At 35.5% G+C, this 17,884-nt stretch overlaps 1 protein-coding gene across 4 annotated transcripts in view; it reads left to right on the top strand.

Annotated features, from left to right (window-relative positions):
• Kif3a (kinesin family member 3A) overlaps positions 1-17,884 on the top strand; it is a 42,751-nt gene that overhangs the window by 8,004 nt on the left and 16,863 nt on the right. For all 4 annotated transcript variants that reach the window (XM_033761560.1, XM_010639750.3, XM_010639752.3 and 1 more), the window contains exons 3-9: positions 5,021-5,165; positions 5,317-5,401; positions 10,176-10,281; positions 12,865-13,004; positions 13,320-13,517; positions 13,963-14,137; positions 17,439-17,537. In XM_033761560.1, the coding sequence (XP_033617451.1) occupies positions 5,021-5,165; positions 5,317-5,401; positions 10,176-10,281; positions 12,865-13,004; positions 13,320-13,517; positions 13,963-14,137; positions 17,439-17,537 (948 nt within the window). The remainder of the gene's footprint in view (positions 1-5,020; positions 5,166-5,316; positions 5,402-10,175; positions 10,282-12,864; positions 13,005-13,319; positions 13,518-13,962; positions 14,138-17,438; positions 17,538-17,884) is intronic.

The following is a 17,884-nucleotide window of genomic DNA, read 5'->3' as shown; positions in this document are numbered from 1 at the left end:
TTTTTTTTTTTTTTTTTTTTTTTTTTTTGGGTACTAGGGGATCAAATTGGGGACCTTGTGCTTTGGAGGCAGGTGGCAGCACCACTGAGCTAAATCCCGAGCTCCCATCAATTTTGACATACTGTGTTTTAATTTTTAAATGCAGTTCAAAGTATTTTCTACTTTACCTCTTCATTTCTTCTTTGAATCCTGAGTGATTTAAAAGTGTGTTCTTAGTTTTTAGATTTTTTGAGATTTTTCCAAGACTTTTCTGTTACTTATTCTAGTTTAATTTCATTTTAGGGAATATACTTTGTATGATTTGAGTCTTAAATTTCTTGACTTGTTTTATATCCTAAAATATTATTAGTAAATGCTTTGTGTGTACTTGAAAAAAATATATTTGTGCCTGAGTGTGTATGTATTTTGCTGTCAAACAGAATGTTCTACAAATGTCTTGGTTAATTTGTTTTATAGTGTTGTTTAAATGTTCCACATATTTACATTCAATCTACTTGATCTGTCAGTTATTGAGAGAGGCGTATTGTATTTTCTGACTATATTTTCAGATTTGCCTATTTCTTTAGGTTCTGTCAGTTTTTGTTCCATTTTTTTTTTTTGAGACAAATTCTTACTACAGAGTTCAGTCTGACCTTGCACTTACTTATGTACCCCAGGCTCACCTTGAATTGTGGCAGTCCTCCTGCCTCAGCCTCTTGAGTGCTGGGATTACAGGCATTTGGTACCAGGCCTGGCTACATCCTTATCATATATATAATATGCCTTTGTTCCTCTGGATCTGTTTTTGTTGTTTTAAGATTTTCATTATCATTGGTTTCTTGCAATTTATATTTTTGTTATATTTTCTTTGTGTTTCTTGTGCTTGTAGATTATTAAGCTTTGTGAATTTGTAATTTTTATGAATTTTTTAGAATATTTCAGCTCATTTCTTTAAATATTCTTTCTCTTCCCACCTTACACCTTTTTGGGAGCTCCAAAGACATAGAGCTGCTTGAAATTACGCTGCTTATAAAGTCACTGCTGCTCTGTTCTGTATTCTGTTTTCTCTCTGGGTTGCTTCTACTGGTTTGTTTTCTACTTTATTAATGCTTTCTTTTGCAGTGTCTAATCTGCCACTGACATTGTTTGTTGTTGTATCTTTCATTTCACTCATCATAGTAGTCATCTCTAACAAGTTTTATTTGGATTTTTGTATCTCTCATTCACATTTCTTCTTAAAATTTTAACATATTGAGTATAATTTTCATAATTTTTTAAATGTACTTGTCTGCTAATTCTAACATCAATGTCAGTTCTGACTTCTATTTTTTTTTTTTTTTAATGTACCGGGGATCAAACTTAGAACCTTGTGCTTGCCAGGCAGGCACCAGTACCACTGAAGTAAATCCCCAGCCCTCTAACTTAGTTTTAATGAATTGGTTAGTTTCTTCATTATGGGTCATATCTTTTAAAAAAATTTGTTAGTAAATTTCAGAGCCATATGTATTCCAGAGCTAATTGCTCTCCACTGCTGAGGTGAGACACTCCTGTACACTATGCCTAACTTCCTGTGAATCACGGGGTTTTCCATTCTGCATGGTGGGAACAGATCTTGTTCCTGCCTTTTGTGAATGGTCAGCATCCATCCCTCCTGTTCTGCCAGTTTGTCTTTCCCAGTGCTTGCTTTGGTTTCCCCTTACTCCTGTGGTGGTCAGCACTCAAGGGTACTTTACAGATGGCTGAGATCCAGCTTTGCAGCTCATGCCTCCTTGGCCCTGCAGTCTCACTATGGAGCTCTTGGTACCTTGTCCTTAATTCAGGGAGTCTGCTGACGTATGCTCAGGGACCCCTCCTGTTCCATGCTGGAATTTTCTCTTAAGAGAGAAAAGGGGACAGTCATAGGACCTGCTTCACCTATTTTCCATCCTTTAGAAATCACAGTCCTTTACTGATTGGTGTTCACTGTCTTGCAAACTATTGTTTCATATGTTTTTGTCATCACAATTTCTATCAAGAAGGTAAATTTGTCCTTTTCCATCTTAGTTGGAAGCACAAGTGTTCACTAGTTTCATTTTAAGTTAAAAGAATTGTATGTTTTTAAAAATAAATGTTATACAGAATAGTATTTGAATATCAAGAGTTTGGACATTATTTTCTAGTGTCTCATGCTTACTGAAAATTGTAACAATAGAAAAACATGAAAAAGGACAAAAATTATAATGCTGTAATAAATAATGCAGTTTACTGTTCATTATTAAAATGTCATTTAGCTATAACTTTTTGGTTTCTGATGGGCAAATATGTGATCTTTCTTTCTTTCTTTTTTTTTTTTTTTTTTTTTTTTTGAGACAGGGTCTCACTATGTAGTTGAGACTGCCCTGGAATTCACTATGTAGCCCACCCAGGCTGGTCTTGAACTCACAGCGATCCTCCTGCCTCAGCCTCCTGAGTGCTGGGATTACAGGTGTGTGCCACCATGCCCAGTGATCTTTCTGTTATTTAAAAATAATTTTACTTGGATGCTGTAGTGGGAGCTCCCAGCTATGTGGGAGCCTGGGCTTTTGAGACCAGCCTAGGTGAGATAGCAAAACCCTGTCTCTAAATGAATAAATGAATAAATAAAAAAATAAATAAAATATTTTTAAAAAATTAATAAGCTTTTTAGAGTAATTTTAGGTTTACAGTAAAATTCACGGCAGCGTATACAGCAGGTTCTCATGTAATTCCCACCCCGCACAGTCACAGTCTCCTCCGCGATGGCCTTCCTACTGCAGAGGAGCACATGTGTGAGTCAGTGTCATCTGAAGCCCGCAGTTTATTTGGTGGTTCCCTCTTGGTGCTGTCCGTCCTGTGGTCTTGGGCAGATGTGCAGCGGTTCCTACCTGACATGACAGTGCATGCAAAGCCCTGCGGTGTCCACAGGCTCAGATCTGTGCTGCCTCGCTCACCTCCCTCTCAGCCTGGCAGCACTGATGGGTTTCCGGCCTCCATAGTTTTGCCTTTTCCAGAATGACATACAGTTTGTAACCTTTTCAGATGGGCTTCTTTGACTGAGTAGTAAGCTTTTAAGTTTATCCCCTTCTTTTCTTGAGTTGATAGCGCATTTAATTTTAGGCCTGAGTATTAGTTTATTGGATGTATCACAGTTTATCTGTTCACCTACTGAAAACTTTATTTTTTCCAAGTTTTGACAATTATCAGTAAAACTGCTATGAGCATTCAAGTGTAGGTTTTTGTGCAAACCTTTTAGTATTTTTAATACATAGGAAATGAGACAATAAAACATTTTAGTCACTTTTTTTTTACTCAAATTTGCATTGCTCCTGCCTCAGCCTCCCAAGTGCCATTTTAGATTTTTTTAAAAGTAATATTTTAAGAGAAGTTCATGTTGAAGGAAACTTTATAGCATTAGAATGAAGCTTGACATTTAAAAACCGGAAATTCTGACTCTTGTCTCCGAAAATGTCTTGTCCTCTGAAATTCTCTCATTGTTAGTAATCCCTGGTTGGCTTTTCTCAATTCTAAAAAGTATAGATTGGTATCTTTTTATAATCTTCATCAATTTAATGCATTCATGGAAGTTGAATTAGGAACTAATTTTGAATTAAAATTTTTGGCCCTTGCATACTGGATAAAAAATATATATGGGCTCAGAGCTGGATGGATTATGTTAGAATTTTGCTGTTTATGACATTGACTCATTTACTCAACATTTATCCCCATTTTTCTAAATAAATTGTGGAAGTACAAATATGCCTATCCCTTAGGATTAGGGTGAAAGTAAAATAATGCATACAAGGGACTTGGTCTATCACATAGTAAATGATCAGTAAATAGTAGCTATGCTCATTAGACAGCTTATTATTGGATAATTCATTGTATTTCTAGGAGTTCATAAAATTTTAGCTACTTTGAATGTAGTAAGTTATATTCCTAGTGACAGAGATTGAAATAGTTAGCAGTTTGAAAAAAGTGTAGGTGTTTTAAAAAATCTCTATGTGGGGCTGGGGATTAGCTCCTTGGTACTGTACCTTTCTTGCAAGCACAAGGTCCTGAGTTCAATCCCTGGTACAAAAAAACAAAACAAAACAAAACAAAATGAAAAAAACCCAAAAAACTATGGTATGTGCTGTGATTATATTTATTAAAGAATCTGAAAATGATCATGTCATTTGTTAGTGGGATAGGCTATTCATAGTGCAAGAACACTTTCCATTCATGGCTGTCACCCTAGGGCCTAGGCCATCTTGTATTGCATTGTCTTGGCCACTGTTCTACCTCTCCAACTGGTTTTTCCATATCTACCCTTGCTTCCTTGCTTCATCCATGACATAGCCATAGTGATCACAGTGCCGCTGCTCTTGACAGAAAGATCATTCTGTGGCTTCACTTTGCTTTTATTATAAGACCCAAAATAATATAGTCATCCTGACCCTACGTGGTTAGGGCCCTCCAGTTTCTTTAGCTGAAGAGGCAATCTCTGGTCAGATAACTTGTTTAGGGTCAAGTAGCCCAAAAGTGGCAGGTACAAGTTCAGACTGAGGTTGACCAGCTCTAGGGGCTATATGCTTGTGCTGTATTTCTTTGCCTTCTCCAATTTAATGCCCACCATAAGCAATTAATATATGCATTTCTTATAATTTCTTTATACAGTTCTTAAAATTGCTTATAATTAGCTATATGGTAAGATCTTGAATTGAGTGCTTAGGCTACTTTTTATTGACAATTAGAAACATCTCATTGACTCTGATGCTATAATAGTGCTTTATATATCACAGAGTAGTGTGATATATTTTGATAATAAAGGTGAATTTTTTACTAGATTAAATTTTGAATTCAAGACATAAATTACATTACATTGTCTATTTTGTTTTTGTTTTTGGTACTGGGGATTGGATTTGGGTCCTTGTGCTTGTGAAGCAGGCAATGGAACCACTGAGCTAAATCCCTTGCCCCATTACGTTGTAAAAGGAATTACTTTTGAGGGTTATTCTGTAGCAGTAGACTCTAAAAAGTGACTGATTCTCTTTTTCTTTTTCAGGGACTATATTTGCATATGGTCAGACCGGAACAGGCAAAACTTTTACCATGGAAGGTGTTCGAGCTGTTCCTGAACTTAGAGGAATTATTCCCAATTCATTTGCACACATATTTGGTCATATTGCAAAAGCAGAAGGTGATACAAGGTAAAAGAGAATTGTTTTCTTGTATTGAGAAGTGCAAACATAGGAAAACTACATAGATCAGCATTTTAGAAACTTTAAAAAAATTATAAATGTTTTATTGACTTTGTACTAAAATATTTATAGATTTGTTTATAGATTTATTTATTTATAGATTTTTGGTTCGAGTGTCATATTTGGAAATATATAATGAAGAAGTTCGTGACCTTTTGGGCAAGGACCAGACACAGAGGTTAGAGGTAAGGATGACTGAAGTTGGGGTATGTTCCACAGCAATATTTACCAAAGTAAGGTCTTTTTGTACAAAAGACATTTTTAATATTTTAAGTAACCTTGTTACTTTTACTTGTTGTAATTACTGAAGCAAGCCTGCTGAGTCAGGTGGTAAATGTGTAGCAGATTTAATAGATATTGCCAAATTTTTAACATTGACACATAGCAAAGGCAGATTAGCCTTTAAAATATTAATATTGGAATTTTGATTGGCATTGTATTGTCATTAAAGTAATTAGAGGAGAATAATGTGTGTAGAGTAATAGAATAGAATACAGAGTAAGAGTAGCCACCGTTTCAGAATTGTATAGAAGAAATACAGGAGAATAATATCAGCTACCATTACTGAGCCCTTACAATGTGGTGTGGGTATTCAGTGCTATTCACCATAGCTGCTAGCTGTACTGTGTTGTTTATTTCATGTACTGCTCCCGGGAGTTCACTTTTACTGATGTGGAAACAAATTTAGGGGGATTCATGTACATGTAGTAAGTAAATGAATAGTAGAATTAGGATTAAGAAGAACAGTGGTTTCTGGGATCCTGCTCTCCTACCTTAGATTCTGGCTCTGATCTTTATTCCTTAACCTCATAGCTACTTCACCTCTATGAGCTTTAGTTTTATCAAGTGGAAATGGAAAGAATAATAGTATACACCTCATAGGATTATTGCCAGTGTTAACAAATTTAAGCATAGTGTTTAAACCAGTGCCTTATACAGAACATAATAATGAGTAAACGTCGTTTAGATGGGACACGGTTGATGACACAATGAAGAAGTTACAGGCATGTAGAATGGCCACGACTGTAGTAGCTGCAGATGCCATGCCACAGGGACTTCCGTGTTGATTGGTGTTATTGTCATGGTCTTTTGGAATGGTAACTGGCCCTTGATAAAGTTCTGAGAAAGATATTCCTCACTCTTCCTTTATTACCGTGTTATATCATTGTCAGTGCTGGTACCATGGGAAAGCACTTTGTCTTTAAAGTTCTATATAGATGTAATTATCTGGGTCTGATACTCACATAATTATAAATAGGTTTTTTTGCCCGTATCTGGTAGGACATTGAACATTGTTCAGGACAATTGTGCTTTGGGTAATACTAAGGATTTTTACCCTCTTAGTCCTTAATGCTAATTGTTTTTCAAGTGAACCAGAAACTCCCCCACAGATTCCTAAAACATTCTGGGTGTGGGAGTAACAACCTTCATTAAGATGCATTGTTTTACTGTTACAAACTATATTTGTTATAAAAATTAAGTTCATGGTTTTTATGACTTAAGATCTTGTTTTTGGTGTTGTGGATTAATCCCAGGGCTTTGTGCACCCTAAGAACACAGTGTACCACTGAGCTATACCCCCAGCCCATGATAAAAATTCTCTGGCAGCATTGCTACCCAGCTTTTTTAACTTTACAAATTTAGGATATTTTATTTCTTTTTATTTTACAACTAATCATTTATCTATATTTATTAATTGAATTTTGAATTAATATATTTTGATTAGAAAAATTTTACTGTTGATAAAGACCAGTAATTCATAGGCAGATGTTAGTTTAAAGAATGTTTCTAACGGGCATTGAGATGAACATGGAGAGTGAAAGTAGATGCTTAAAAACTTTATAGCCACTTTTCATTGCCATAGCAACCAAGTATATGATTTTTGTATTTAAAAATTTTTTCAGTTTGACAGATTAGATATGTATACATTATTCTCTACCACAGTCTCCTCCACCCTCTTTGGGAAGCATTATTACAAACCAGTAATTTTTAAGCCTTTAAAAAGGTTTGTCTTAGGGTTGGGGATTTAGTTCAGTGGTTCTGCCGCCTGCCTTGCAAGCACAAGGACCCAAGTTTGATCCCCAGTACCAAAAAAAAAAGGTTTGTCTTGGTTACTTTTCTCTTGTGGCTGAGACAAAATATCCAACACCCAAAGTTAAAGGAGGAAAGCTTTCTTTAGCTCACAGTTTGTAGAGTTTCAGTCCATAAGCAGCTGTCTCCAAGGCAGGGTGAATGGCAGACCGGCATCACAGGGAAGAAACAATATGGCTGGCACAAGACAGTTAACAGCATCTCCCTTCCCCTTTTATCTTAGTCAGACTAGTCCTAGTGCTGTTGGGCCTACCACTGTGCCATGAATCACACACTGTAGATTCAGCCACCTTCTAAGTAGCCCCTCCTCATTCACATGAGGCTCTGGGGGGACATGGAAACACAAGCCATAACAAGGTTTAAAGCATCTGAATACCTTTACCAGTCCACCCCTGATGCAGAAGCAGCACATGTAAACAGATGGAAGTGTGGCTGTCCTTAGGACTTATCTGGACCTGGAGACTCTGGGTCCCCATAGTAGCCCCTTCAGTGTCACCATCGTCCTGGGAAGCTTCTCAGGGCAAAGTTTGAAGCCCACGAGCTTGTGGAAACCATACTCTTTATTACTATAAAACTGGGGTTAATTTATATCTTAGAAAAAGGATAGGCCGGGGATTTAGCTCAGCGGTTCGGTGGCCTGCCTTGCAAACTCAAGGACCCGAGTTCAATCCCCGGTACCAAAAAAAAAAAAAAAAAGGAAAATTGTAAATCTTAAAAACTATTATGAAAAAGACACACAAAATCCCCAACTAGGTCCAGAATAAACACCTGCAGTTTGAAGTGTCTATCTTCGTAACTTCTGCCCCTGGAATTGTTCTTCACAGTTTTGCCTTTTGCTGTGAGGTGTAGAATGGCTTTACCCACTGGCCTGAATAGGTGTCTGCTCAGTTTCACCTTATCCTGTCAACTTGTGTCTTCTAGGCCCTCCACAGTGAATTTTATGTATACAGCAATATCTGTATTTTAGGTAATTCTGTCTTAAATTCACTCTTCAAAACAGGCAAAAGTAACTTCTAGAAAGGTGATATTTTTACACAAATATCACAGCTCTAATTGTTAGATTTAGTTGCTTGAAATTTTCCAGTGGCTTCAGATTGCTATTACCATTAAGACTGATGACTGTTCATCTTTAAGTTGTCAGCAGATTTTCTTTGGCCAGGTTGTTTTATTTTCAAACAGACTTGCTCTGAATCTAGAAAAAAAAATTTTTTTCCTGGGTTTCTATCACTTTTGAAGCATCCTAAAAAAGAAAAAACATTTCATTTTTACAATGCAGTTGACATGTAAAGGTTTAAGAACACACCATTTCAAAATACACCAATTTTATATATTGACTGCTTCAAGATGAAATCACCTGGGGAACTGTAGCTGCAGAAAGGGTTGTTGAGCCTGTCTTCCTCCATCTGACAAGCAGCGAAGACCCTGTTAGGAGTGATCTTTCCGGTGCCTGAGGGAGAAGGTAGCCTTCATCCTTACAGAGATGGAGCCTTGCTGGACCTGAATAAAGAACCTCTGGAATCCCTTTCGGCATTTTGGCTAAGATCAAGTGAAGCTCTCTGGAGTAACCCTTAATACCTCCTAGTGACTCTTTTGGGATTTACTGCCCTTAGTCCAGAGCCTTCTGTCCTTCATTCCTTCACAGAATTACTATTCCTTGTCTAAAAAGTATAAAAGCATTTTGTTTTCTCCTTTCTTCAGGTCTTTGCACCTTTGAGAGGGTGTTTTTATATGTATAAAATCAATGAACTTTATTCTTTTCTCTTGTTCATCTCTTGTGTTAATTTGGTCCTGGAGTCAGCCCAAGGTCCTGCGTAAGAACTGGGGAGGCGAGCGTGCCTGATAGATCATACTTAACAGTGTTTAGAGTAATTCAGTTTTTACAGTGTCCTTTTGGGTAGTTTGGGGCTATGACTTCATTTGCCATCACGTTATGAAACGTGTTTTCTCCTGAAGAGATCTGAGAAACTAGCCAGGTTACTTATGTTCTAGTCCAGCCCTCTGCTGGGTCTATCCAGTGTCCTCATTAGATTTATGCTGTTTCTTTAGGAAGAACACTAGAGAAGAAATATCCTTCCCAGTCTGTTATAGTATCATTCTAGGGGCTTGTTATACTAACTTCTACTACTTGGTAATTTTAACTTTGTTCTCTTGGTTAAGATGTTGTCTGTCAGGTTTTCCACGGGAAAGTTATAATTTTTCCCTTTGTAGTAATTAATATGATGAGAATATATTTTACTAGTTACACTCACGAAAAAAAAGACTGATGACTGTTGTTAGTCTTGTCTTTGCCTATCTCTATAACCAAATATCTGGCTTGTATTTTTTCCAGCTACTACATCTTTTTTTTCTTTTTTCTTTTTTTGGTACCGGGGATTGAACTCAGGTCCTTGCGCTTGCAAGGCAGGCCACCGAACTGCTGAGCTAAATCCCCAGCCCAATATTGCATCTTTTGTTTGGTTTTTATTTTTTGTAAGTGCCTAGGTCCCCCTTACCCCCATTTTCAGATGTTGCACATTTTCTTATCCTCTCTACACTGAACCAGATAATCTACCTCCTATTTCTTCTTCAAGTTTTAGTTTGAGTATCATCTCGGGGCCATTTATCCTGTCTCCTTCACTACCCTAGCGTCTATAATATAGTCTGACTCGTATTTTTTAATAGCATCATCCCAGCTGAAATAAAATAATTTTTGTGGTTTATATGTTCATACTATCAGTTTTTACCACCTGGAGTGAAGGGATTTTATCTTGTTCATATCTGTATCTTCACTGTCTTGTAAAGTACCAAATTCTTAGTAGAAGTTCAGTAAATAATTGTGGAGGAGTTATTGATGTAAGTGTAAAGTATTTCTTTATTGATTTATTTTAGGTTAAAGAAAGACCTGATGTAGGAGTTTATATCAAAGATTTATCAGCTTATGTGGTAAATAATGCTGATGATATGGATAGAATCATGACGCTAGGCCACAAAAATCGTGAGTATAGTAATAATTGTGATGTTGGATAGGCTGCTTGAGAATTAACTAGTGTAGCACTTAGCCTATAGATTCTGGATTTTTAGGTTTCTTGAAAACTTCCCTTTGACTGTTTACTATGTAAGGGCACATATATGAATGAAAGATAACACGAGATTGTTTTCTTTGCTGACCAAGTTTTTTATTTCTTTTAAATAATGCTAATCTAAATTGTCATATGGCTACATATATATAATAAGGATACAATATTAACTTCACAAGAAATCAGGAGACTGCATATTAAAACAATGAGAAATATGTCACCCATCAAATTGGATAAAAAATACCCAGATTCATTTTTCCTTTGAAGATATAGGTACTGAGTGGGAATGGAAATTGGTACAGCATTTTAGAAGGATACTATCTGTGGATATTTTTAAAATATGTTCTTTTTGACCCATTGTTTCTATTTGTAGATACATATTCTAGAAAAGTATTTTCAGATATGAACAATCTAAATAATCATCAACACAATACTGGTTTATATAATTATAGTACAACACACTATACACGTAGGAGATAATAGTAAATGGAAAAAACCTCAGAAGATAAAGTAAGACCTACTAGTCTGTGGAAACATGTATGTGTATCACTATTGGTCAGTATAGTTTTGGGGAAAGAGTCATCCTTTTATTTAAAAGAAACTAAAAAATATAATAATAGAATCATAAGACTCTGTGTTGCCTTTCAGTAATTGTTTTAGACCTTCAGTTTTTCTGTTTTTTTAAATTTTGCCAACAATTCATCATGAAAAATTTCAAACATGCAGGCAAGCTCAACATTTTTACAGTGACCATTCTTATGAGTCTACCCACTCTCCTTGCTTACTTATCTGTCTACCCACTGTTTCCTCTGCCTTATCATTTCATGTACTTCAAAAGTAAATCACATCAGGAGTAGTGGTGTATGCCTATAATCCCAGCACTCAGAAAGCTGAGGCAGGAGGATCACCACTAGGTTGAGGCCAAGCTGGACAACTTAGCAGGACCTTATCTCAAAAAAACAGGGCTGGGGATTTAGCTCAGGGGTTCTGCCGTCAAACCAAAACAAAACAAAGTAAATTGCAAAAAGTCAGTGTACTTTTTTCTAAATACTACAGCATGCACATCATGAGCTAAAATTTCATATTTCTTTCAAGGTAAAGTGTGTTTTGTTTGTTTGTTTCTTTGGTACTGGGGACTCAGGATTTTGTGCTTGCCAGGCAGGCACAGTGCCACTGAGCCCCAGTAAAGCATTTTATTTTTAGCGACACAGAGATTACTCTTGTTTGTGGAATGCAGTGTGACATTTCAGTACAGTTATATGTATGATCAGATCAATGTGATTGGGGTATCTATCACCTCACATACATAGTTTCTTTGTTCGCCCACTCATTTTTCATTGACCTTCTTTCATTGGGCTTTATCTGTGCAGTTTACATTAAAATCTTGCAACTTCTAATAGTTGAGTGCTAATAAAGAATATGCTTTTAATGTCCTAATTGGAAAATCAAAGCATGCGTAGAAAAGTTCTGCATGAATGTTGTACACTAGGAAGATAATTTTGGCATTGGGTAAAATGAATGCTAAAATACTTCAGAATTTAAGAAAAACTAAATATATGCCTAAATATATGCATATTGCTTATATAATCTATTCATGCAATCTAAGTACACAAATGTTAGTATTTTTAAATGAATATTTTTATTTTACAGAATATACAGTATATATACAGTATATTCCTCTTTGATGTGGCTTTTTTTTGGTACTGGCAGTTGAACTCAAGACCTTGCTCTTGGGAGGCAGGCGGCAGAACCACTGAGCTAAATTTCCGGCCCTTGACTTGGCTTTTTAAAAAATTCAAATGCTAGGTGGGTGATTTAGTTCAGTGGCACCACACCTGCCTCACAAGTGCAAGGTTCTGATTTTGATCCCCAATACCCCCCCAAAAATTCATATTCTGTGAGCATCTTTTCATGTTATTTGATACAGATTTACCTTTTTTACATGACCGCTAATATGACTATTCTATTGTTAACCATTGTCCTATTGGTTGTTTCTGGTCTTTCATTGTTGTAAACAATGCTGCACTGAATATTCTTGTTTTATCTAATGCATATGTTCAAGTATTTTTGTGGCTTAGAGTCGCAGAATGTAATTCTCTTTAGAGACAGCAGAATCAGCAATAATTTTTTCAGTTATTAAGATTTTATTTTTTATTGCCTAAACTGATCTTCAATTATGACACTTAAGAGATCTTCCTACCTCAGCCTCCCATATAGCTAGGACTATAGGTGCACACCACCATGGCCAAATAAATGCTTTACAGAATGTCTTTATTCAGTAGTATTTGAGATGGAAACTCTACTTTAGTATGAAAACATTCTTAACATAAATGAAAAGAAAATTTTCATATAATACCTAAGTACACATCTGCACTTTTATGGTTTAGTCGTGTGCTGTGGCCTTTGATTGTGATGAAGTTAAGTATTTTAAATCTATTCTGGATACTTAATTATCTTCTATTAACTTTCTATTACAACTTTAACTTTTTCCTCCAATAAAGGTTCTGTTGGTGCAACCAACATGAATGAACACAGCTCGCGTTCCCACGCCATCTTCACAATCACCATCGAGTGCAGTGAGAAGGGCGTGGATGGGAACATGCACGTCAGGATGGGGAAGCTGCATCTTGTCGATCTTGCTGTAAGTAGTCAGGTGCTAAAGGAGTAACTTTTCCTTGTAATATTTATTTCATAAATGAATAAAGATTGAAAAGGTGTGAATTACATATGATCTTTAAGATGTTACTTATGTGTGTTTTATGTACTGTTATTATGGAATATTTCAAGTGGATATGAAAGTAAATAGAATAGTATAATGATCCCTACATTCAGTCTTGTTTCGTCTTCTTTCACCCACCTTTTATCCATTCTTACTGTTAAATTACTTTAAAAAAATATTGGGAAGAATATTCTGTGGGTTTTTTTTAGCTTGACTTTCATCTCTGTTTATTGCTAGGGCTCAGAAAGACAAGCAAAAACTGGAGCTACAGGACAGCGTCTAAAGGAGGCTACAAAAATCAATCTTTCCCTTTCCACCCTTGGTAATGTAATTTCTGCCTTGGTTGACGGAAAAAGCACTCATGTGCCTTACCGTAACTCCAAGCTAACTCGTCTTCTTCAGGATTCTTTAGGAGGAAACTCGAAAACCATGATGGTAAGCCTAAATTTGCATCAGGCAAACTTAAGACTCCAATTTTACTATATGTGCTTCTGAAGGGAGCACAAATATAAGATTCCAATTTATGCCCATAATTTATTTTATTTTATTTTATTTTTTTGGTACCAGGTATTGAACTCGGGTCCTTGTGCTTGCAAGGCAGGCCACCAAACCGCTGAGCTATATCCCCGGCCCTTGTGCCCATAATTGATATGATTAACATATAAAAATCAGTTATTTTACTTTTTTTTGTTTTGTGGTTATCTTTTTATAGTAAACCATGTTTATTAATCCACAGTAGTTATTTGAAGCCTATGTGATTGACACTCGATTTTCAAGAGGGCCAAAGTGCAGATGTACTTCAGACATTTATTTTGCTGTATTTGTAATGGTAGCATTAATTAATACTAGTGTGAAATGATTTGTATTTCTGATTCAACAGTGTGCAAATATTGGGCCAGCAGATTATAATTATGATGAAACTATCAGTACATTACGGTATGCCAATCGTGCTAAGAATATTAAAAATAAAGCTAGAATCAATGAAGATCCAAAGGATGCTTTGCTTCGTCAATTTCAGAAAGAAATAGAAGAATTGAAGAAAAAGCTTGAAGAAGGTAACTTCATTGCAAAATATTAATCTGCGTGTCAGCTAAAAGCATACTGGTCCCCTAAATAAATGTTCCAACAAAAACCACGTATTAAAACATTTTTGAGCCCATAGAATTGATATTTGAAAGAACAGTTCTGGAAAGCAACCTGGTACTTATATACTTCAGCTTTTTCATAGTAAGCTTAAGTAAGATTATATAATATTTGGTTTTTTTCTAAATGTAATTAATACTGTTGTCTTTATCCCCACGATCTTAGGTAGATTTCCTATGACCACTTGTTGAATAGTGAAATTTTGTCTCTATATAAGCAAATTGTACGGTGTATACATTTGGGTGAAAATGACCACAGTTCTGGCTTTGTGACTGATATCGGCTCACCATTGTTTGAAGTGAAAAAGCAGACATCATGGGAAAACCAAGCTTGTTCTAAATAAAAATGTATTGTGTGGCCTTAAAATATGCTTTCATACTTAAATTTGAATATGAGTTTTTTATTTGGGAAATTATTTTCTAGCAAGATATTACTAGATAGCTAGTACATTTTAGGATCTTATTCATGAGGGTGCATAGCTTCACAATATTGTAGAGGCCTGTGCTTTCATGCTGAAGATGGAACCCTTCCTATAGCACAAAGCTTCAGGAAAACAGAGGGCTTTGAAACTGTATCCTTGTAGTCCGTGGGGAGATTGGTTAGATCAGAGGTGGAATCTAGTGATGCTAAGCCCATCACTGATGTTGGGAGAAGATCCCAATTCAGTGAACTTGAGGGAGATTATTGAGGAAAGCAATGAAGATAATGAAGTTTGGTATTTTAAATGTGACCACTAGGTGGTATTTATAGCCAGTATGTGTTAAAGATTTTTAATGTTGATCTCAAGTGCGTGTCTTTATTTTGCCATTTATGCTTTGTGTTTTTATGTGGTAACATAAGATAAAATTTACCATTTTAAAGTTTATAGTTCAGTCCCATTAAGTTCCGTTCACATTGTTGTACAGCTGTCACTGCTCTTCAACTTCAGAATTTTTTCATCATCTCACACAGAAACTCTCAAATACTTTTTGTTCCTCTTAGTCTCCAGTGACCACTAGTCTACTTTCTTTCTGTGAACTTTACTCTTCTAGGTACCTCATAGAAATAAAGTCATGTAGTATACATCCTTTCTGTGTGGCTTGTTCACATAGTTTAATTATTTCAAGATTCATGCATATTGCAGCATGTTATAATTCCTTTTTTAAGGCTGAAAATATTCCACTGTATGTGTATCCTATATTTGGTTTATCTATTCATCCGTCACAGATACTTGGATTGCTTCTGCTTTTAGACTTTTGTGAATAATGCTGCTGTGTACATGGGTATGCAAACCCCTGTCCCACGTCTTGCTTTAAAATTGAAGAATGTGCCATAAGTAGAATTGCTGGTGATACTATTTTTTAAACACATTTTATTTTATTTGTTTCTTACAACTCTGGGCTCTGAGTTTTATAATCTCATTTAGGTTGATCACATAAACAATAAAAAGTAGGCAAAAGCATTAAAACAATAATTTTATAACCTCTTAATTTTAAAGTTATTTTAGGGTTATAGAAAATTTAGATAGTACAGACAGTTGCTATCTACCCCTCATCCAGTTACTGCTAGTATAAAGTCTTATATACAAACAGTTCTATTATTGAACTTACTAGCTAATCTACAGATTTTATTAACACTTTGGCTGTTTCCTTCCAAATTTTTTTTCTTTTTAAAGTCTAGGATCCAATGTAGGACCACACATTAGATTTCTCTGTCACATCTTCTTAGTCTCCTCAGTTAGTCTTTGTCTTTCAAGATTCCATACTTCCAAAGAGTTCTGGTCCCCTGTTGTGTAGTACATTCCTTTGTCTGCAGTTTTTTCATTTATTTGGGTAGGCTTCTCCGCTGTGTTTTATTTGTTTGTTTGTTATCAGTATGTTTGTGGGCAGTAGTTTGAGACTGCAAAGTTTGTTTCTCCTTGTACTTTCTCTTACTGATTAGCTTCCATCAGTGGTTCTTGTCTGTAGTAGCAGTTCTGTCGCATTTGCTCTGTAACAGCTTTTCTGTCTCATCGTTCCTTTGGGGCTTAGTGTTTGGAATTCTGTTTTAAGGAAGAAGAAGAGTCTTTTCTCCTCCATTTATTTATTTCATCAAGTATTTACTTAGCCCATGGACTATAATCCAATACTATCATCTTTTTTTTTTTTTTTCCTCAAATTGTCTCACCTTGGACTGTTGGGAGCTCCTTCAGGTAGTTTCTGTTACTGTTTCAGCTTGCTCCCATCAGGTTATTTTTAGGTACTTCCCTTCTGTCTGGGACTATAAGATGTTTTAAGCTGATCTTGTATCTTCCTTACCAATTCCTTAGAATCATCTTTTTCTCCCTGGTCCCTTTTCCTGGTGAATGGTATTTAGAAACCAAAGTTTGGGTGCTAGGAGTGCTTGCTTATTGTTGCGAAGCCACTATTTCTAAGCCCCCAAAACAAAATATTTTTAGTGATTTTTTTTGCCAAAGACTCTTTTCTTTTTCCATCTTTATTTATAGGAACTGTTACCTGGTTGTGATTTGTATGTATTTTATCCCACCTCACCAGTTACCTTTGTTTTCTTAAACATTTCATTTGTGGATAGTGATATTTTTTAAATGACTAATTTGAAGTTAATATAGCACTAATCTGAATTAACATCAGTTTAGTTATTTTTATTGGATTTTTAAATCTTTAAGTCAATATGTAATTAACATTGTCTTTATACACATAAGCTCAACTTTTGAAATATTTCTATGATATAGTCCTAAAACTGAGATCACTGTATTAGGTGACAGTTTTGTGGCTCTTTAATATATATATATATTTTTTTTTTGGGGGGGTACCAGGGAATCAAATTTAGAACCTTGCACTTGTGAGGCAGGTGCGGCGCCACTGAGCTAAATCTCCAGCCCAAAATCTTAAAGAGAAAAATAAAAATAAAATGTTTCCTCAAAGTGATTGCTGTTTTAGAAGACTGAATTAATTACTCATGATCTTTATACATATTTATATCTATACTTAAATAATGGTTTAAAATTTTAATTGGGTCAAAGTTTAACTTACGTTTTGAGACTTTAAAAAGAAAGTCTCTGTGTATATCTTAATTATTTAGATTACCATACCCGATATATTTTTAGGAGCAGTAAAATAGCATTTAAATTTGTATTGAGACAACTAAGACTTAATGAAGAAAATTGATTATAAGCATTTCCTAAATAGCCAATGGCATGGTTTAAACTAAAAATCATTCTATTTCATTTCCAAGGGGAAGAAATATCAGGATCTGATATCAGTGGGTCGGAGGAAGATGATGATGAAGAGGGTGAGGTTGGAGAAGATGGAGAGAAAAGGAAAAAGAGAAGGGGTAAGTACTAGGGGTTCTGACTGGTGGGAATTAACAAGGATTGCTACCTATGATACTTTCATAGGCCTTAGGCAGTGGAGTACATACCTTTTATTTTGCCATTTTTAGTTACCATTGCCTTTAGGAGGATGTATGTCATATACCTGGTTAACTGTGCAGTTTTTGTCCAATTCTGATCTACCATTTATAACTGACTCAGAATGCTCTCTGGTCTTTTTTTTTTTTTTTTTTTTTTTTAGAGTTATAAAAACGAATGTAGCAGATGTACCATTTTGAAATTTACTTAGGATTTCAGTTTTATGTGGGGACTTCCATTTGAAAACCTATATTTTTAGGAAATTAGGATA

This window comes from Fukomys damarensis, unplaced genomic scaffold (genome assembly GCF_012274545.1).
Source record: "Fukomys damarensis isolate Sample0158 unplaced genomic scaffold, DMR_v1.0_HiC HiC_scaffold_9, whole genome shotgun sequence".
NCBI classification, from domain to species: domain Eukaryota; kingdom Metazoa; phylum Chordata; class Mammalia; order Rodentia; family Bathyergidae; genus Fukomys; species Fukomys damarensis.
The sequence above is the reverse complement of the archived record's forward strand: the minus strand, read 5'-3'. Positions and strand labels throughout refer to the sequence as shown.